The sequence below is a fragment of the Thermobia domestica genome, chromosome 3 (genome assembly GCF_964235325.1).
Source record: "Thermobia domestica chromosome 3, izTheDome1.hap1.1, whole genome shotgun sequence".
Taxonomy (NCBI): Eukaryota; Metazoa; Arthropoda; class Insecta; order Zygentoma; family Lepismatidae; genus Thermobia; species Thermobia domestica.
The window spans coordinates 322,295,029-322,318,319 of NC_137456.1; the positions used below are offsets into that span (position 1 = coordinate 322,295,029).

Here is a 23,291-nt window from a genome sequence, read left to right on the forward strand (position 1 = left end):
TCAAGAACTATCCTTACGTGTCCCTTCCCGCTTAACCCGGAATACCCACCTATCTTGTCAAACCTAGGTTGGCAACTAAACAGAGGTCTCTTTTTTACAGAATACGGAACTGTTATAATTTTTTATCGAACAAGTGTTGTGGACTTTTTTTTTTTTTTTCGAGTTACCCAGTGTTTCACAGAGCAATTAAAAGCGTGATGGTTGCTACCAATAACCTGTATAATATTTTCCACCGGTTTCTAATCCACATGCACACAAAAATTGTATCTGATCTCGAACATTTATATAACAAAAACCATAGTTCTCACGTTGGATAGATCATGCATTTATTCTCAACATCCAACTACTTAGTACCATATCTGTTATACATTTTATCTAAATATAACTAAAACTGATTCCACTAATTTCTAGACACTTGACAATAAAATATTTTTTTTATATTCGTTACACTGTTCTACTTCTGTTCATCTCAGAACGCTACGGTAGCGTCACTTCAAGATTTGCTTCTTGGAGGAAGAACTATATCTTTGATGTAACTAAGTTTCATAATTAGTATATTATTATTATTATGTTGATTGAAATGTGAATACACACAATCCCATATAAATTTAGGGAGGACACTTAACCCCAGCGCCCTTGCTTATCATGCCATTTGTTCACAAATTCTAAAAACCGCCGGTGCACGGAGGTTATTTCTACAAAAGTTTGAAGTTCTACGTTTAGAAGTTTTGGAGATCTGATGACGAGTAAATAAGTAAGGGAGTGAGTAGATTTACTCTTTTATACATGCAGGGGGCCGCGGTGGCTCAGTGGTAGAGCGTTCACCTCTGGTATTTGGGGTCCCGGGTTCGATCCCAGCCCCCGCCAAGTGAACTTTGTGGTGGACAAACACCGTGTGCGTGGGTTTTCTCGGGGTTCTCCCGTTTGCTCCCACTTTCTTCATTCCACCATTTCATTCATCACTCATCATCACCGTCTTCTTTAGCCTAACGGGCATAACCGTGGGACATAAAACTCAAAGATTTCATTTCATTTTTTCATTTATACATGCGGATTACGCAGAGAAATTTTAATATTAAGAGGATATATAATATCCGGAATATTTTGATAAAAGTGGAGAACTGAAAATAGAGCAAATGACCGTCTGGTGGATGTTGGAAAATCACAATTGCAATTAAACGCCTTCATTTTATTATCTGACTGTTAAGTTTCAAAATATCATAACTACGTTTACTATAGCTATTCATCAGGAAATACTCGCATAATAATAACAACACACACACACAATACGCCAAGGGCAGTGATTGGCCCCGACATTGTAACGTCACAGCAATTAATGACGTTAAACATCCGTGATGATGCATCTTGAATAACACATGAAAAGCCAAAACCATTGAATGGAAGAAAGAAGGTCAATGACCAGGCCGAGAGTTCTCTTCCTGGTCTCTGTTGCTTTGAATCATCTGCAGCACCACGTGGTGTGGATGGAGCATTCACATCTCTCTTTCTAAGCTTATAACAACTATAGATTATATAAGACATGCAAAACCAGTAATAATGGATAGATACATTTGTATAGTCACTTATCCTAATGATTTATATCTATACGAGAAGTAGTAGTATTAGCATGTAGGTTAGATTAGGTTTTAATATTCCTTTCACTATTTTATCTAATTATATCCCCATAGGAAAACGCTTTCTCTCGTTAATCAATGAGAACAATTATAATGGAACTATGTAATGAAATAACCACAAAGAGTATTTTAGTATTAAGAGGATATTTTCCGGCACATTATATAATAAATTGAATGAAATTCGTTACTATATCAGACTAAAATGATTTCTGAAGAATTTATAAATTAATTAATGAAGTAAGATTGTGAATCGTTTCAGAATTCTAAACATATAAGAAGTTACGATTGCCAAATCATACGTTTACCCCTAAGTTTTACGTTTTTCTGGTATGTTTTACGTTGAACGTTTTCATTTCTTTCCCGTAAAACGTTTGTTTCGTTTTTTTTTTATTTGTAAATAAATAACAGACATTTCAAATATGTTTTTATAACTTAATGCGACCTTTTTTAAAAAAATCAGAGGAACTGCTTTCTTACACATTGCAACCCAAGGATGTAATTCAGTATTCGGCGAGAAAATGCAATAGGTTCTGTTTGTATCTCTTATGTAACAGACTCCTCAACCTTATGTTTAATAACAGAACCTTGTTGTTTTTAACACCTTAGCCTTCGTTTGTCACGCCATCTCAATAATATCGCAATTTCGATTATTTTTTTTTTAAATAATTTGGTTTCAGCATCTTAGCCTTCATCTGTCAACGTCGGTCTCGATCATATCGATGGATTGTGATGTACTGATGTCAGGAATAGAAGCTGGTGTGAACTAATAAAATCAGAACTCCAAGTACAGTAGTTGTGAATATCGGTATGATTTTTTGAACATATAAAGAGAAAGACGTTTAACGTCCCACAACTATGCCTTTTAGGCTAAGGGAGACGATGATTTAGGCAAATGAATGGCGATGGAAGCATTAGTGGAATGAGACTGTAGAAGGAAACGAGAGTACTTCGAGAAAACCCATGGATACGATATTGTCCACCACAAATTTACTTGGCAGGAGATCGAACCAGGGACTTTTCGCACCAGAGGTAAAGTGCTCTACCGCTCAGCCAGTGTGCTCTTAAACATACAAAACAGAATGTTGGACTGTTAAGAGATTCGAAGTTTTCTTTAAAACACAATTAAAAGGCAACAAAGATTTGTGTAATATATTTGGTTGATTGCATTTCAGTCCCTTTTAACACCGAGGCTATATGAGACGATGACTTAGAACGTAACGTAGGATCAGAAACACATGAGCTCCCGCCGGAAATTGTAATGTACTTTTTTTTTTTAACTTAATGTGTTGCAATACAATTATTTTTTAATGAAACTACCACAGTTTCCAATTAAAATTACTTCTACATTACTACGTGAAATCATTTTTCTGTTTATTATAGGGGTCTACAGTATGTTAATTCAAACTATCTCTTCCACCCTCCATCCCCCAAAATATTGGGAAAGTCTTTTTTTATTCTTTGTGAAAAATTTATCACTTATATACAAAATATTAATTTTTGTAGGACATTGCATACTATTTTCCAATTTATTTCGCTTTGAAAACTCAATTTTTTAAACAATATATTACCTACAGCACATTAATAAAAATAACATTATTGAAGAAAAAAGGCAACCCTCAACAAATGCCTACTTTAACTTATGTTAAAGAACATAAACAAAACTATTAACATTGCTAATAATAAAAACTAAATTGAATGATTGCAGTCAGCTATAGTAGTTAAACACCACAAAAAATGTAAAACTTTACAGTCATTTATAATACGCAACATGAAAATAAATTGAAAGACTAAAGCCATTTATACAAAGCAAACGAAAATAATGAAGAAAAGTATATTCATTTATAGAACGCAGCACAAAAATAAACGATTAAATTACTGAAGTTATTATGTTACACACATAGCACAAAAATACATTGAAAAGAGTACAGTCATTTATAGAATGCAACACAAAAATAAATTTAAAGGATGCGGTCATTTATAGAACGCAACACACAAATAAATTAAACGAATACATACAATATTGTAGTAAGCAGCACAAAAAACAATTTTAAAAATACAGTCATTTATAGCACACAGCACAAAAATAAATTGAAAGGATACATACAATCATTATAGTAAGCAGCATAAAAATAAATTTTGAAAATAGAGTCATTTCTAGCACACAACACAAAAATAAACTGAAAGGATACATACAATCATTAGACTATAGTAAGCAGCACAAAAATAAAGTAAAAGAATACAGTCATTTATAGCACAAAAATAAATTAAAAGGATAAATCATTTATAGAACGCAGCATAAAAATAAATTAAATGGATACGCTCATTTATAGCACGCAGCACAAAATTAAATTAAAAGGATACAGACCTTTATAAAACGCAGCACAAAAATAAATTAAAGATATCTATATGGTACGCAGCACAATCTACCGTGAATTCGAGTCCAAGTGAAGATCATGAATTGAATTTTATAAAAAAAATCTTTAAAGTTATTCTGAATGAATAAGATTCCTAATGATGCGGAACGAAAATTTAGAAATCTTCAAACTCAAATGTGCATTGAGTTCTAACTTGAATGGTATCAACGAAATTTCCCCAATGGTAACAAATTGAGTTGGTCACTGTTAAAAGGATATATGTTCCATTTGAAATATATTGCACATAACCCCTTTTAACAATGACCTATTCAATTACAATGCATGAACAAATATGAAAAAAATCAGTATTTATTTCTTTCAAGCTAGATGGCTCTGTAATATTTCTTTAAACGCTAGATGACTCTGCTATCGAATTTTCTTCCAGAGGAGTCGATGGGGACATTATCATTACTTCATGTTCAAATGTTTGTGATAAAATGTAATAAACAGAATAGTTTGGTTTTTTTTATCTTGTTAAAAGTATATTTCTCTACTTTCTATTATTGAAACCTACCGCAGATGTTGATTTATATTGCCAAAAAAGAAAAAAAGTCTCCATAATAATTTTATCCGATTTTTTTTCTGGTCTAATCTAATTTATTATGGCAGTTGCTAGGTGGAGTAACAGACTGGAACACATCAGGAAGACGACCTTGGCGGATTTTCACATCATATCACGATAAAAATTTCCCCAGAGAAGATTAAAGCTGAGAACAATAATCGTATTCTTATTTATTGTTCAAATATTACAATAAAACTCTATCTCACCGAGATTCTTGTTCTTCTCTCTCTAAAAGACAAGACCAATGGAAAGGAAAATTTTAAAACGTCAAATATTATTTCGAAAACAAAGACAAAATAACACGAGAGGAAGAAACGGAATTTAAAACAGTAAAAATACTGAACTTCAATAATTGATGCAAATAAAATAAAATCTTTAAGTTTTACGTCCCACGATTATGCCGGCTAGGCTAAAGAAGACGGTGATAATGAGAAATGAATGAAATGGTGGAATGAAGAAAGTGGGAGGAAACGGGAAAACCCCGAGAAAACCCACGCACACGTTGTTTGTCCAAACAAAGCTCACTTGGCGCGAGCTGGGATCGAACAAAGGACCCTATGCATTTAGAGGTGAACGCTCTAACACTGAGACACCAAGGCCCCATAAAATTGACACAAGTCATTAATATCAGGATAATAAAGTCGAACCATTTAAAATCCTTCTCGCTGGTCTAGCGGCTAGCGAGTGTCCCAATAACTGTTAGAATAGACTCCAGACTATCCAGCCTAATGTATAGAGGAAAGGCAGGCCAAATAACAAAAAAGAAGAACAGGCCAGAATGCTATTATATTACTCATGTCTTGCATTACCTATACCAATAAAAGCACGCTTTTTTATGCCAAAACCTACTCTTATTCATATTTTCTGGTCTCTTAGAAGAGGCCTTAGTATACTGTTTCTCGCCTACATTATTTAATATCTATCTAGAAGAGATAGTGAAAAGAGCCTACAAAGTGAGGACGGCACTGCAGTAGGAGGTAGAATAATTAGGTGTATACGATTTACAGATGATACGGTGCTTGTTGCAGAATCTGGAAAAGGAAATATATAACATGTTAGAAAACTTGAAGAAGAGCTGTGAATAATATAGGATGAAAATGAATGTTAGAAAGACAAAAGTCATGATGAGTGGAACGAAGCAGTCGGTGTCAAATATAGAAATAGGGTGGGGAGAAAATAGAACAGGTGTCTAATTTTCAATATCTGGGTAGTATTATTAGTGATGATATGAAGTGCGAATGTGAAATAAAAGCAAGAATAGGAATGGCGAAAGAAGCCTTTAGGAGGAAGAAAATACTATTTTTTGTGACCTTGTCTAAAGAGTTAAAAAAAAAGATTCATCAAATGCTTCGTGTGGAGTATTGTACTGTATGGGTCAGAAACATAGACATTACGGATGGAAAACGACTGGAAGCTTTCGAAATGTGGGTGTGAAGAAGAATGGAGAAAATTAGGTGTTTCGAGCGGAAAATGAATGAGAGAGGGTGTTACAAATGGTGGGAGGAATACAACAAGTTTAGATATTATTAAGAAGAGGAAGAGAAACTGGTTGGGACATTGGATAAGAAGGAACTGTATCATAAGGGACGTGCTAGAGGGTATGGTGGCAGGAAAGAGAGGGAGGAGGTAAAGGAGACTACAATTGATGGACAATATCAAAACAAAATAATATGCGTGAAGATGAAAGCTCACTCACGGCTGTACCGCCCGTGGTAAAGTAAATAAATGTTCATATTTAAACCATATTAGGCGTAGTATAAACTATACAAGTAATAATAATAATAATAATAATAATAATAATAATAATAATAATAATAATAATAATAATAATAATAATAATAATAATAATAACCACTGACATGACAGCTCTTATGGGTCAAATGGGTCTGAACCACTCCAACGCCATCTCTTACCGACCAGCTGAACTTCGTGCACCCTAGCAATGAACATATGGTCAACGTGTTGCGTCGATCTGTCTCTATTAGATGCTTTCTAAACCAAGTGGCCGTCAAGTTTTTTATTCCACGTTATTCCCCAGTTTGCCTCCAAGTACTCTGGATGTACTCCGAAAATTGGAAAGCACTGGCCGAGAATCGAACCCGGAAGCACACAGGCGTGATTTCAATGCTCTAAGCACTAGATTAAGGTGTCCGACAAACTATACAAGTAGGAGAATTAAACGTAAACCACGAGAAGGAGTTTGGTTCGTAGAGCTGGAGTTTGGTTTTCTCAATATTTGAAACCGAAAGCTGTACGGATTTAGTAGGGTGATTAAAGTGGACATGAAATATGTATTCTTGGAACGGTTAATCGATTGCAGAAAGCCGCACCGCGTTATCTATTACCGTTCCTGCTTAAAAACGACGATCAATGTTAAAACTGGAAATGGTTGATTTCTGTCACTTCCGGTTCGAATATAATCTCCATCAACGGCCTAGATTCTTAACTTTTCACTCTACATCTTGGCTAAACAGGGACGTCATTTCAAACTTCGCTTAAGGGGGGCAAGAGCACCACCAACATAAGATTTTCACGTTTTGTACTAGTATATCAGTAGACAATCCATTAAAATATATGTATTCCTCATACTCTTGGGGGCGGGGCAATTGCCCCCTCCTGCCCCCCCCCCCTAAATTACGACCTTGTGGCTAAAACTGATAGCGATCCATTAATTAGTTCTTGAGACTATGGATGCGCTCGAGTCGAGTCGAGACAGAATTTTCCTGACAAAATTCGAGTCGAGACACAGCTCTTCCAATAGAAAAATATATATTTTTCGAGTCGAGACATCACTTTTACAGCACATTTTCGAGAAAAGACAGTCTCAAATCTTGTCTTGTGCGCATCCCTACTTGAGAGTTTTTGGTCTTCAGGACCAACGGACACACGGACAGAGTAAATAAACCTTATATAAAGGAGATGTGGTAAGCCAAACTCCTTCAAGGTATGTGAAAGTACGTAAAAATTTTAACTACAATATAAAAAGTCGTCCCAGTCCCGGGGCCGAAGTACTGCAAATTATGGATGCATCAAAATCACAAATAATACTTTCGACAAAGTGGATACTTTCAAATATCTAGAATCAATATTAACAGATCAGAACCATATCCACGAAGAAATTAAATGTCGACTGAAAGCAGGGAATTCGTGTTATTATTCAGTTCAAAATTTTTTGTCGTCGCGAATTCTGTCGTGGAATTTGGAGCTTAAAATATTTAAAACGATAATCATACCTGGTTGCGAAACATGACGCTTACTCCGAGAGAATAATACAGACTGAAAGTATTTGAGAATAAAATCCTCAGACGAATATTCGAACCTAAGAGGAACGACAATGAGGAATAGCGGAAACTTCATAACGAGGAACTACGTAATTTATTCGGTTTACCCAACATTGTTAGGTTCATCAAATTTAAGAGGCTCAGGTGGGCAAGTTATGTAGCCAGCATGGAAGAAAGTAGGAATGCTTTCAAAGTTTTAACTGGAAATCGAATTAGAAAACGACCATTAGGAAGACCTAGGCACAGATGTGAGGACAATATTAAGATAGATCTCGCAGAAATATAAATACAAAGTAGAAACTGGATCCAGTTGGCTAAGGATAGAAGTCAACGGAGAGCTGTTATGAGCGCAGCATTAAACCTCCGGGTTAATAAGCCATAGAGTCCGTTAGTTAAGGGCCTTCACTACAGCGAAATTAAACTACCGCTAATTTTAGAGTTTTTCTGTAATATCTTCAAAACAAATAAAAAATATTCGAAAAGCAGAAATGTAGTGAACTAGACAATACGATTTTGCGTGTGATACCGTTATCACAACTCATCTATCTGCTTTTAATTTGCAACTGTAGATAGATTTAGTATTTCTTTGCGGGTTCTGTAAATAGCGGCAAGCCAAAAGCAGATAGGTGAATTATTGTGGTAAAGGTATCGCATGCAAAATAGCATTGTCTAGTTCACTACGTTTCTGCTTTTTTGAATATTTTTATTTGTTTTGAAGATATTACAGAAAAACTATAAAATTAGCGGTAGTTTCATTTCGCTGTAGTGAAGACTCTTAATAACAATGTCATATAATTTGGTGCCCTGATTAATCTGCATAAGCTGAAAACATAATCTGAACTTAGTCCTGCCTTCTCCTCAAATCAAGAACTCTTGTTACTTTTACATTTCATTCTTTCTTCAGTTACATTTCATTGTTTCTTCAAAATATGCTGGAGTAGACGGTAGTCCATGTAAACAATTAGGCAATAAAACATACATGTTGCTATGCCACAGGACAATGCGACCAATAGTAATTCTGTCCTCTTCTTATCATGATTAACATGTGTTTATATGTGTATATATTTTCTCTTCCGCAATTTTGGTTACGATGATAACTATTGGATCAGCTTGGTTGGCTACTGACTCAGCTCTTTATCTTATCATTTACGTCACATGTAATGCAGGCAGATCTCAAAAGATTAAGTAAACATGATGTTAATCAATTGTAATCAAATATTTCCGCAACACTTAGAAGCAGATGATTATTTTGTTTTTGTCTTTCTGTGGATAGTTTCTGGTTGATTCCAAAGTCACATTCGCTCTCACAATGTTTAGACGTTCACTGAAAGAGTGGGGTCCCAGAAGAAAGAAAAGTCAATTTTCCAATTATCCCTAAGAGGAATGGACTGGAACTACTTTTTGTAGCTAACAATAGGACAACGAATATTTTTTTTCGAGATAGCTACCATGCTAGACGATCGTCTTCAAAATATCTACCAAATTATTACATAATTAATTAATTACTTTAGACTGTTTTCTGTTGAGAGTCAAAAGATTTTTGAATTATCTACAGATGAAAACCAAAATAATGGAAATGCGAATGGTAACATGGTGGATTCGTGTGCAGCACCTAGCCGTTGTTAGTGGTGTACTAGGTGATCGTTTCTAGTATGTTAGTCCATACCCGACCACACATTTTAAAAGTTATATAAACTTATATATTTTACTATAAGAAGTTTTTATATTCAATCAGTTCCTGAAGGGTGTCGTAATTTCACAAAAGAAACGAAACTAAATCACGAATATATCCTTAATGTTATACTGTAAATGGCAACTTCAGAGAGTTTCAGGTTGCATAATAGAATAGGATATACAGTTAGTAGAGGAAAATAATTTTATAGTAAAACTAGCAGAATACCCGTTCTTCGTACGAGCATAGGGAAAAGTCGTCTGGTATCGGACAAAGGCAGTTTTCGTTATTTCCTTCTTAAGGCGGCACATATCAAGCATACAGTGAGTTGATCGAAATGGACTAGCCAAGCCCACGCCATAGTGGATTTGTCTTACAAACGGCGTATTTCGTGCTTCAAAGTTTTTGTATTTTTGCTAGTAATTAGGTGCACGGAGATAGATTTGTGTGCCTGCAACTTGTCACAAAGTAAATGTATTGATACATTATTGCAATCATAGTATTTATTAGGGTGTATATATTATAATATAGGCGTACAGTTGCCTTCGTATTGTTACAAGCCGGTAGATAGCCATTCATAAGTTGCAAGTCTTTCGGCTAGTATCGAACAAAAGGGAATCGGGTGATTGGACAAAACATTGGTAAGTAAACTTAACGTTTTTTAATGGTTCCTGGCTTTTTCAGAAAACCATAGGGAAAATACGTGGCAATTGCGATGAAGAAAGTATAAAGTTGGTCATGGACAAAGTTATTTCCAAAGAAGCACGTGCGCCCAGTGCTAGATATAGTGTTTCTTAGAGTACATTAGGAGATCGTGTCGAAAACTGTCGGAAGGGAAAGAGGTAACAGCTAAGCCTTAGCTGCTCGGATAATAAAGGTACATGTAGTAGAAGACCAAGAAGACCAAAAAGAAATACTATACAATCATGTAAAGGCTTTGTATAGTTAACTAGTCTAATGCCACTAAGAATACCAGAATTTTTTAAAACTAGTTTACAAATTTGCTGAAAAACTAACCATTATAATCTGCGGGGAGTATTTTGATGATTGGATACAGCGCAATATGTATAAAGACTTGGTCCATGAACAATGTGAAAATTTTGAAGGCAGACTGTTTTATCATTGTGATTTGTGTCAGAATAAAAAAATAACAACTCTTGATGAAACTAATAATTTTAAGATATATTTTTACTCTTATTTTAGGCTGTATTTCAAAGCGTAATAAAACTCTATTTTGTGTGTAAGAACTCCTGTAAGTAAACAGCTAATATTTGCAGTTTGTTCTGTTATTAAATTACCTCAAAAGACCAATTCTCTATAGTTTTATGTTTGTCCGATACCACCCTCCACTTTTTAAGAATGCTAATTTGTATTATCTTTGATTTTTTACAAAAATATATATTATTAGTTTTTACCTGTCAAATCACCTTTAACACGATGTGTGTAATATACCAAGGTATCATTTTGTGCATTAAGTAATTTGATATAACTACTTTTCAGAATGGCAAACTGAAAAAAGCTACGGTGTTCGATACCAGACGATCTTCCCCTAATACGTTTCATTTTGGATTTAAACGGCATCGTAAGTGTCACTGTTCATCTCAGCGACCCGAAAACTATGTATTCGACACTAATATCGGTCATTTTCGATCATTTTTATGTATCTCCTCCTCCTCCAAGTTGCGGGGCTAAATTTGGATTTAAACGGCATTGGAAGTGTCACCGTTCATTTCAGCGGCCGCGAAAACTATGAATTCGACAGTAATATCGGTAATTTTGTATCGTTTTGAAATATTTCCCACTCCTCCTCCACTAAGTTGCACCGTCAATATGAAATAATAAAACCCATTCCAGGCCTAAACCTCATCTATGTTGAAAATTTGATCGAGATCGTTCAGGTGGTTCAAGAGCTTTGAAGTCACAAAAATAGCCACTTTCATCTTTATACAGAGTAGCCCAAAAGTAGGTATACAGTATTGGATGTTTTATACAGGGTGTTTCAAAACAACACGGACAACGTTTGGGAGGTGATTCCTGACACCAAGATAAGACAAAAAAGTATAGACCAACGTGGGTGCACAAATGCTCTCTTTCGGAGTTGTCGGGTGAAGACTTCACTTAGGAACTACTATATGCTCTATCCAAAAATCCATGTTTCAGAATCCTACGGTACTTCCGCAACAATATTTATAGAAGTAGTTGGTGAGTACTTCAATTTATATGTTCGTAGTCTAACTCCCTCCATAAAAATTGTAGCATGAGTACGTAAGGATTCTGAAACATGGATTTTTGGATAGGGCACATACGAGTTCTTTAGAGAAGCCTTGACCCGACTGCGGTAGATCCCATAGTTTTGCAGCTATGGGCCTTTAAAGTTCATTTTTTCATGTTTTCGGCAGCCTGTAACTCCGAAAGGAAGCATTTGTGCACCCAGGTTGGTCTATACTTTTTGTCTTATCTTGGTGTTAGGAATCATTTCCCAAACGTTGTCGGTGTTGTTTTGAAACACCCTGTATATGTAAGTCTATATACCTACTTTTGGGCCACTCTGTATGTATAGAAGACAAGCTACAGCGAAAAATTATATAAAAAAGATGTGGTATTGTCATCGGGTTTACATATCTGTACGAAATTTCGATGTCTAGATAAGTAAGAAGTGTCTAAAATTAAAGTTACAAGATTTTGTCTAACAAAAAGTAAAGAAAAATAACATAAGTATTGTAATTGTAATAATAATAATAATAATAATAATAATAATAATAATAATAATAATAATAATAATAATAATAATAATAATAATAATAATAATAATAATAATAATAATTATTATTATTATTATTATTATTATTATTATTATTATTATTATTATTATTATTATTATTATTATTATTATTATTTTGGATTTTAAACTATACTAATTACCAGTAGAGTGATGATATTGTTGCAAATCTATTACATTTTGTAAGTTTTAATTCCACCTCGCAGAGAGACTACCGCACCCTGGTAAAATTAATTCAGGGTTCAGGAAACAACAAACGTATGTTATCCAAGAAAAAGGAATGGAAATTAAATGCTTTAACCAACCTTAATTCCTTTTTCAGCGTTGATTTGTGTGACTCTTTCCCTATGCTTGCCTCCGTTCCTCAATAATGATTCCGAACGAATCTCTTCTATATTAAACCAATCGCCTGAACAGTTCATTCAATACACAATATAGTCTACCTGCTCGTTAGTTAGCCTCTAGGAACAGAATGCACGTGAAAAGTTTATGATTTGTTATATATAATATATGTGTTTATATTATGTAATAAGTTTCACGTGTGCCAAAAAACGTGAATACGACATACAGTATAAGTTACCTAGTGTTCTCAAGGTCATTTAAATGAAGGGGCCCACGCTCAAATACAATAGGTACCAAGTTATTATGTAATATTAACAATTGCTTCAAAATAAATATTTTTGTGAATTTTATTTTAATGTTCCACATGTACAGATAGTTATCAAAATAATGGAAATCTGTAACAAAGTCAAGCTTACCTGAATAATACGCATTTGTGGTCTTTTTTTTTATTGACTCAGTGTAACTCAACTCGTAGGATTTGCGGGGCCGCAGGGCTCAGTGCATCATCTCTGGTGCATGGAGTCCCTTCTTCAATCCCCGCTCAAGCCAAGTAAATTTTATGGTGGACAAACACCAAGGGCGCCCATATTGTGGTTTCTAAGGGGGGACATTTCAAATATAGATTCAAATTTTGCTGTGACTAATGTAAAAATTCAATTAGGTTTTCGATATTCCGAAGTACAATTTCCTCTAGGGGGCAAGCTCCGTACCTTGCTCCCCCTGATGGGCGCCCTTGACAAACACTGTGGGTTTTCTCGGAGTTCTCCCATTTTCTTCATTTCACCATTTCCTTCATTTCCTCATCATCACCGTCTGTTTTAGTCTACACGGCATAACCGTAGGACGTAAAACTGAAAGATTTCATTTCGTACATTTTGCGATTCTGCAGTTCAGATATCATTACAAAGTCTTCCGCATTTCAACTGAACAATCAATGCTGCCAGTTTAATTTTAGCAATTACTATAAGACAATTGCAAGTGAAATTGTTATTTATCCATTAGCTATAAACATAATCATTCTATCTCGTTTTTCGCCATTTGTCAATGATTAAGTGTATACTCTACAGTACGGATTCCCTTAAATATACATATTGTTGTATTTTATCCTCTTCAAGCATGCATAGCTCAACGCTGTTTAATAGGGATGCGCACGAGACGAGTCGAGACAGGATTTTCCTGACAAAATTCGAGTCGAGACACGGCTCCACCAATAGAGAAATGTACATTTTTCGAGTCGAGACATGACTTTTACAGCACATTTTTGAGACGAGACAGCCACAAATCTTGTCTCGTGCGCATCCCTACTGTTTAAAGCAACATCGAGTCTGTGGGTTACCTCGGGGTACTCCCATTTCCTCTCATTCTCATTCCACTAATTCTTCTTGTGCTAAAATGTATTCCGAGCTTCAGATATACTATTGGCGCCTCATGTGAGTCCGGTTTACAAAATTAAAGCCGTAAATGATCATTTTGGCTATGGTGTTAGTTTAGCACGGTAATGAAAGTTCATCATACACAAAAGCTACAGCAAGCCTGAGCTCTTTACCAATCATAGAACTGTTTTGTATCACGTGTTATGCATCGGAAGAATTTGGAACGATATGTGGAGCTGTCTTCCGAACGCACGCTTGAGAAAACGTGAAAACAACAGAAGTGCACGAAGAATGATAACAAAATAAAACTTAGCAGCAATCCAACAACAGTACACACTCAGGAGATGTTCTCCGTAGAGTGTAAGAGACGAGACTGCCAAAATTTCATCAATAGAATTTGACGACCGGGACACACACTCCCGTTCTATTGGATGGTGAAATCGGAAGATCTAGGTCAAGCATCACGACTCCCTGCGTTCATTATAGTTTCTTTATTCTTACATCCTGTCAATATGTTTGGAGTAGGAAACTTATGGAGAAAGAGTGCAGCATATAAAATACAAATAAATATTTTGTTTCACGAAAACATTTTCAGAACAGTTCTTATCAACACTAATAAAATGTTTACTAAATATTTTTTGTCGTTGAAGATTACTATATTAACACTACAAACAGTTTGCTGGAATTAGAAAACCCACTGCGGCCATGAATTTGTTATTTTGCTTTTCAAGGGAATAGCTAACTATTTTTAATTCTTGAAACTTTTTTCATATTATATTTTCTCACCTTCAGAATACAGTAAATAAATGTTTTTCTTGTGATATAATGAAAAAAAAAAAAAAAAAAGATGGAAGGAGCTGTTAGTTTGCACTGCAATTAAAATGTTTGAATAAAGCCCTAAGTTCCTCACGGAAAATCCCGTTTCTCAGAGAAAGCCTTAAAGAAAATTAAAGTCTTTTCGAGCAATTCCATCCTATGATAACGCAAGTAGGACTTACAATATTCTAAAGTTATTAAGATCAAGCTAGTTTGTCTTATAAGATTGTAATGTTATTACAATCACGTTAGTGGGTCTTATAAGATTGTAATGTTATTAGGATTACACTAGTTGGCCTTATAAGATTGTAATGCTATTAAGATCGTGTTAGTGATCCTTATGAGATTGTAATGTTATTAGGATCACGTTAGTGGGCCTTATAATATTGTAAAGTTATTAGAATTGCGCTCGTGGTCCTTATAAGATTGTAATGTTATTAGAATCACGGTAGTAGGTCTTACAAGATTGTAATGTTATAAGGATAACACTAGTTGGCTTTATAAGATTGTAATGTTATTCGGGTCACGCTAGTGGGCCTTATAAAATTGTAATGTTATTAGGAGTACGCTATTGAGCCTTATAAGATCGTATTGTTATTAGAATCACGCTAGTAGGTCTTATAAGATTGTAATACTATTAGAATGACGCTAGTGGGACTTATAAGATTGTAATGTTATTAGAATCACCTAGTGGGCCTTATAAACTTGTAATGTTATTAGGATCATCCTAATGGGTCTTTTAAAATTATAATGTTATTGGGATCATGCTAGTGGGTCTTATAAGATTGTAGTGTTAGTATGTACTCCTCACAACTCTTGAACGAAAGCTAATTATTTAATTCTGTTTTTTGCAATAGATACCTAGAGCGGTTGTCTCGGACCATTGTTAATGAAGTCAATTCGTTCACATTCAAAGGTTATATAATTGTAGAATGTAAGAAGTTATACATCGCTCTGTTAGACGGCAGCAAGCGTTCTTCAGTAGTTGACATCTACCGGACGAAATTTAAACTTCGGTCTACAGTGCAGAGTAGTCGAACGTAAAGGAAAAATAGAATACAATATTGGATAACAATATATTATTGCTCTATCTTTTAGGGGGGACCAATGTTGTTGATAGTCGAAGTTTAGTGTTCCTTTTCAGCACCGTGGCCATGTGACACTTGGATCTACAGTTTCCAGGTGGTATTCCAATCAACGTAATTCATTTAGGTTTCACTGCTCTCTCATTGGGAATCAAATATGAACTAGTGTTACCCATGAGACGAAGAATCTCTTGTCTCGAATTACCTCGTGGCTATATAGATACTGTATGCGCCTTTGGTGTGGGAGACCCGGGTTCCATTTCTGGCGGGAGCTCATGTGGTTCAGATATCACGTTCAGAGAAGGGGACACGGTGGCTCAGTTTTGAAGCGCTTACCTCTGGTGCGTAGGGTCAATGCTTCGATTCCCGGCCAAGTAAGTTTGTGGTGGACAAACACCGTGCTCGTGGGTTTTCTCGGGAATTCCCGTTTCCTCCCGCATTATCATTCCACCAATTCCTTCATCATCATTCACTTACCTTAACCATCCGTTTCGTTTAGCTTAACCGCTGGCACAGTGATAGAACGTTCACCTCTGGTCCGTTGTTCGATCCCAGTTCGCACCAAGTGAACTTTGTAGTGGACAAGTGGGTTTCCTCAGGGTTTTCTCGTTTCCTCCCACTTTCTACATTCCACCACTTCACTCATTTCTCATTATCAGCGTCTCCTTTAGCCTAGCCGGCATAAACGTGGGACGTTAAACTCAAAGATTTCATTTCATTTTCTCCACATTAAGCTATACGTTTACGTCTCATGCTGCTGAACGGGACGATAAACTTAAACCCAATACATTCTCGTCTCAAAAACAAACGAGAGCCGAGACAAAAAGTTCGTTTTTAAATTCGAGACAGATAGAAGCAAGGCAATTCTCGTCTCGTTTTCGAGACGTGAAGAGGCGAAAAATTTATCGAGTCCCGTGGGAAACCCTAGCTCATCCAACCCTTAGATCTCAAACAGTGCATCAGTGTTACATCCAATTGATAAAGTAATTGTTTGAACACAAAGAAGAGAATTTATGAACGTTTAAATAAAATGAAATCTTTTAAAAAGTTTTACGTTTCATGATTATACCTGCTAGGCTAAAGGAGACGATGATGATGAGATAATCAAACGAAGAAAGTGGGAGGAAACGGGAGAACCCCGAAAAAAACACGCACACGGTGTTTCCACTTAGCCCGAGCTGAAATCAAATCAAGGACCCTATACACCAGAGGTAAACGCTCTACCACTGAGGCACCGCGGCCTGATCAACGTTTAAAGATTCCTAAGTCATCATACTTCAATAATAAATACGAGGAAGAACCCCCCAAAAAAAAAAAAAAAACTGGATTGAAAGAGCGCTGACGCTCCTAGGCGTAGTAGAAAGTTCTCCTGCTAGTTGGGTCTAGTAGAAACCTTCCCAGATCAGTTGGCCAAGCGGCGTCTGCGTAGGAGGTTAACGTTTGATCGTATTATTGTTTTTCTCAACTGTTCTCGTTTGCCGCCTGCGAAATCGTTATGGCAGATTCAAAGGAACAAAGAGTGTGTTGGCTTCCTACTTGAAAAATCGGAAACGAAAACTTACCAAATGCCTCAACAGCCTTTCAAGAAGGATATTATGAACCATACACAATTTTTTGAGTGGTTTGGGCGCTTTAAGTGTGGTGAGATGAGTGTTGAAGATCATGATCGTTCTGGGTGCTCTTCATCATTTCGAAACGACGAAAACATCGAACAAATCTGCCCCAAAATTAGCGAGGATCGTCGTTTCATGATCGATGATATTTCAAAACAGGCAGAAGTAGTTGGAGCTCGTGCCAGCTTGAGGTTTTGCAAATGAGACATGTTGCCGCTAAGTTTGTTTCTCGCCTGCTCACACAGGATCAAATCATTCGTCTGAATTTATGCTGTAAAAAGAACTTCGCAGAGCGCATTGGACAATATAAAAGTTCCAGAGTTTCAGAGGTGTTTCAAACAGTGGGAAAGAAGATGGGAGAAATGAATCGCATTTAATGGAGAGTACTTTGAAGGAGACTGAAAGAATTTTGTAAAAAATGTAATAAATTACTTTTTTTTTTTAGAACGAAAGTCCAGTTTCTTTTGGGTCCTCCCTCGTATGGTTTAAATGTTGTTATATCACACCCTTCGTGGACCTATCGGGACGTTGAAGGATTCTGAAGGACGGTAAGACGCGACCATAACTTGTGGGGGGCAGGGGGCAACTGTCCCTCCAGATAAGCTCACCGCCGTTCGAGGGGGGCCCATTTTAAGACAAAATTTTCTTACTCCATATACGATACGAATGTAAAATTATAAATGAAGCATCAAACAGATTCAATACATTACATCAACAAAACAGCACACCAAAGGTCAATAAAACAAAAATGACTAGTGGGCCCATTTCAGTAAAATAAAAGTCTACTATTAGGGCCCCTAGAAATAATATTTATTCGTATGGCTTTGAGATTTATCAGTATTGTCCCCTTAATTAATTTATGTATGGAATGGGCCCAGGTATGGAACTAACGGCCCCGTAGACCTTGCCGTGCAGGAGGGCCCACAGACTCCGGGGGCCCATGAAGAGTAAGAGAAAAATGGAAAGAGGAGGCCCAAGAATTAGAAAAACAACTTTTCTAGGGGGCCCAAATAAGCGTATTAATGCTTACCCCCCAGAAAAAAAAATCCAAGTTACGGCTCTGTCTAGATGGAATCAAGGAAAAAATTGCGGCATTAATTTACAAAATGAGACGACAAAATACCGAGACAAGCTTTTCGAGAATCAAGGCGAGACAAGAAAGAATTAATCGAGAGTTGTGACGAGACTTTTGCTTTACAAGCCCATCTTGTGTGCAACATTACCCAGCACTAGGGCTAACTTTGGATATCGAAAACAGATATAGACAAAATATCGAAAAGTAATCAATATATCAAAATATCGAGAAGTAAAATTTTCGATATTTTAAATTATGGATCGATCGATCGAATGAAATATTGCACAATCCTATCAAATGGGCCATAGGGATATGCGCTACCCACTAGACCAGCAGGAAGAGCTGTAATGGGAAGTATGTTAATAGGAGAACTTTGGAGGAGTGGCTCGTGAGCCAGTGGCGTAGACAGAATATCATTAAGGGAGGGATTCACGAACCCCGAATCTTTTAGGACACGCGTATTTGGTGGATATGAATCTTAATGATTTTTGTAGCATACGCCACTATAATGAACCAATGGAAAATGGGGAGCTATAAACCAATTAGTCTATGTTGTACATAGATATTGTCATGTTTGCTTGCAAATAATAATTAACATCCCATAGTACTGGCCTCTCACTTTTTATTCTTTTTTCCACGTACAATGTAAGACGTAATGTCTAGTTCCTGAATGTAAGTGGGTGAAAGCGACTGAGAAGTGGAAACAATTACATAATCCTCAGATATAATTAGCATCTGGAATAATTAATGGTTGTGATTTGTGGCGGAAAATAGATGCTGGAAACACGTAACCTCTGACCTTGAGACCAATAGCCAAGTGAGTCTAAACTGAAGTGTCGGTGAATATGAGGTAAAAATGGCAATGCAAGTGGGGGGAGGGGGAAAGACAAGAAACTGGATTGAAGATGCAGGTAGTTTAGTACCCACCCCCAAGTTATAGCTTTGGCCAATCAAGCGAAAAGGACACAACCTGGAAGCTATTGGCTCATCGTATCCTCCTCATTTGCAGACTACGGAATCCACGGATGGATGGATAGTTGTCTTGTCAAAAGGAAAGCGTGCGCGCGCCAAAGCTGGAAGGTCTTGCGGGTTGTTTTAGTAGTCGCTGGATGCGTATGTATGCGTGGCTAATCTTTTTGTATTGTTACTGATTGTGTGTTGCTGGTTGTCACGGTGAAGAGGTTTTCGTCTTCCGTCGGACGGAGTAGCGCGTTTGCGGAGTTCTGGCTCTTCGCGCTACACTACACGTGACCTGATCCACCGATCTGATCATCAGTACTTCTGCTGTGCTTGTTGGTTAAACATCGGAGAGGCATCGGCCAGCATGATCCAATCGTCAGCTGCGGATACGGTCGAAATAACATCGTCTGCTTATCAACAAGGTTAGTCACAGTATATAGATTATATATTTTTCCTCTTTTAAGTAAATATTATATCAAAATATTTACTACTTGCCATGTATGTGGAATTGTCAAAAATATTTACTGTGTGCCAGAACTGTCAAAAAAATGTTGCAGAGGAACAGGAGAGTTTTATTTCCAATCTTAATTGTAGGGCCATAGTGGCTCAGTGGTAGAGCGTTCACTTCTGGTGCATGGGGTCCTTGGTTCGATCCCAGCTCGCACCAAGTGAACTTTGTGGTGGACAAACACGGTGTGTGTGGGTTTTCTCGGGTTCTTCCGTTTCCTCCCACTTCCTTCTTCCTCCATTTCATTCATTTCACATCATCACCGTCTTATTTAGCCTAGCCGGCATAACCGAGGGACGTAAAATTTAAAGATTTCGTTTCATTTTTCTACTCTTAAAAGTGGGTTAACACATTTAGACTGGAGCTCCTCCGTGGCTAAGCGGTTAGCGTACGCGCCTTTGGCGCGGGAGTCCCGGGTTCGATTCCCGGCGGGAGCTCATGTGGTTCGGATTCCACGTTAATCAGTAGGTCCACGTCTCATATAGCCTCGCTGCTGAACGGGACGCTAAACTAAAATCAACTCAACTCAACATTTAGACTGATTTCCGGAGAAGCGTTTCTGAATTAGAGTCGTGAAATTAAACTACTTACTACAGTTTTTGTATCCAGATAAGGCTGGTTGATTTGGAGTTTATTTAGGATCTACCTAATACGAGACATGCACCCACAACTAAACGTGGGATCCTAATCACACGAACTTCACCGGGAACCGAACTCAGGTCTCCTTCACTGAAGGCATGTATGCTAACTATGTGAACATGATGAAGGTCACAGGTAAGGTGATTGATTGTCTAAATAGTTCAGCGTTCCTTTTCCGTAGCGTGGCTATATGAGACAGAACATGCACTAGAATTTTAGGATTGGGATTTCAGATTTCTGGGCTTTCGGTATCTATGGCCATGTTAAGCTGTCACGTACGAGGGATTACATACCCCGGCGATCACACTATCCGAGGAAAGGGAAGTGGCTCGGGACTTGTATGTTAGGTAACATCCTGGCATTAGCCTGGCGTGAATGAGGAAAAAACTTCACTTAGGGTAGCAGGCCTGGAAAATCTTTTACACTTTTCCGACCGAATGTCCCCATTGGGAACCGAACCCGAGACGAATCTTACCAAAGACGAAAGCGCTAGCGACTACGTTACGCGGAGCCACCGGAACCTATACTGATAACGTGAGAGCAAAGCCACTACTGGGCTTTCTGACCGAGGGGAGTACCTTAAACCAGGTATCGAATCCTGGACCAACACACAGAAAGCCAAGCCCAAGGATTAGCTGAGAAGGGTCACTCTTAGATAAGGTGAGATCAGTGGCGGATACATGTTAGGGAACAGAAATACATCCTTGGGGCACGGTGGCTCAGTGATAAGGCGCTCACACCTGGTGAAAGAATTTCCTGTTTCAATCTCCGGCCAGGTGAGCTTGTGGTGAAAAAATATGTTTTTGGGTTTTTCTCGACGTTCTTCCGTTTCCTCTCACATCTTCATTGTATCAATATCATTCAGTTTCATAAATCGACCTGCATTATCGTATGACGTGAAACTATACATCTCATTTCATTTTTAAACAACCTTTCCTCGGTGATCGAATCTATGTGACAGAATATGACAAACTCTAACTAAAATATGTGATACTTATACAGGTATATTGTTCGAACTGTGTATATGTCTATGTCTAATTCATTGGACCTGTGGCGGTAAGCCTCAAAGGTGCGTGCAAGAGAATGAATCATCTTTTGCACGACATAGCTGTAGGGAGAAGGGTAAAGATGACTCAAACTCTTTGAACTAAAAATTTACATTTTATCGGAAAATGGAATAAGGGTGGGATGTTGGACCCGAAACGCAAGATATGCAATTTCTTTCATCTTGATTTTAAAAAAGATAGAAAAATAAATCTAACATTCTTTACCGAAAACTTCACCGAATTTGAGACTGTAGGTTAATGATTTGTATTTACATACTTTGTCAGCAGCGACGCAATGTAAAACAACACTTACAGTTTCATACATAGAAGCTACCAACAGAAATAGAACACTGTATGCACCATTTTAATATGTTTTGGTGTAAAACTTGTATTTCGACGCAGGAGAGCCAAGTTCGATTCCCGGTGGTAGTTTACGTGCTCGGATTCCAGTCTCTCATTGTTTCACTGGTGAATGGAACACTAAACTCAAATCCCATCAAAATTTGTATTTCGTGTACCGATCTTCCATTCATCGTGCAGAAGGTGATCCACCCACTTGCAAACGACTTTTTTGGATCCCCTAATGGGTGTGATGGATAGAGTTATTCTACTTCCCACCTGGAACCGACGTTAGAATTTTAATTTTTAAACTGCTGACAAGTAGTAGGAATAATCGTTTTGAAAAGAAATTAACATAGAAAGTAATCTACAAACTTGTCTTGTTTAACCTCCTCACCTGACTATGAATTATTCCCTTGAGGAGCATGGTAATTCACCTCTAGTGCGTGGGGTGTCAGGTTCTATGCTCAGCTAAGTTAGTTGGTGGTGGACAACATTGTGTTCGTGGGTTTTCTCGGAGTATTCTCGTTTCCTCCCACTTTATTATTCCACTAATTCTTCCATTATCATTTACTTGCTTTAATCATCGTCTCCCTTAGCCTAAAAGGCATAATAGTGGGACGTTAAACTCAAAAGATTTAAATTTTTGAATTAATTCCCATCGTAGTCAATATGGTCCCCCGTAGCGTAGTCTCTAATGCACTCGTCTCTGGTGTAAACACTCCCGATTCCCGGTGGAAACACTCGGTCGAAGAGATGTAACAGCTATTTCAGGCCAGCCACCTTGAGTGAAGTTTTTCCTAAGTCTTCTTTACTCACACCAGGCAAATGCCGAGATGGTACCTAATATGCACGTCTCTGGCCACTTTCTTCCTTCCAGCTTTCCCCGACATGGTGTGCTCGTCGAAGGACGTCATCCCTCTACGTGACTGGCTAAGGCCATAGATGCAGATTATGCCCAGAAATACATAAGTAAACCCTTTGTGATCAAGTGTTAGAGCGTTTATTTCCTGTGTGAATGGCACAATACTAGGTTTGATCCCCTGAAAGGTGTCTGAGTCGGATCCAAACTTGAGCAATAGTTCGGATGCTACTTTAAAGAGTAGGGCCGTGCCATGCAGCCTGAGTGTTAAACAGGAAAGTGAAACTCCAA

The 23,291-nt window shown here is 37.2% G+C and overlaps 1 protein-coding gene across 2 annotated transcripts in view; it reads left to right on the top strand.

Moving 5' to 3' along the window:
• Positions 1-23,291, top strand: part of LOC145681168 (ecdysone 20-monooxygenase-like) — a 163,420-nt gene that overhangs the window by 70,124 nt on the left and 70,005 nt on the right. Inside the window, exon 1 of one of the 2 annotated variants that reach the window (XM_081752628.1) lies at positions 19,650-20,028. The exons of the other annotated variant lie outside the window; for it this stretch is intronic. Within the exon in view, the coding sequence (XP_081608754.1) occupies positions 19,971-20,028 (58 nt within the window). The 5' untranslated portion in view covers positions 19,650-19,970. Of the gene's footprint in view, positions 1-19,649; positions 20,029-23,291 lie in introns of those variants that run through there. 2 annotated transcript variants of the gene reach the window in all.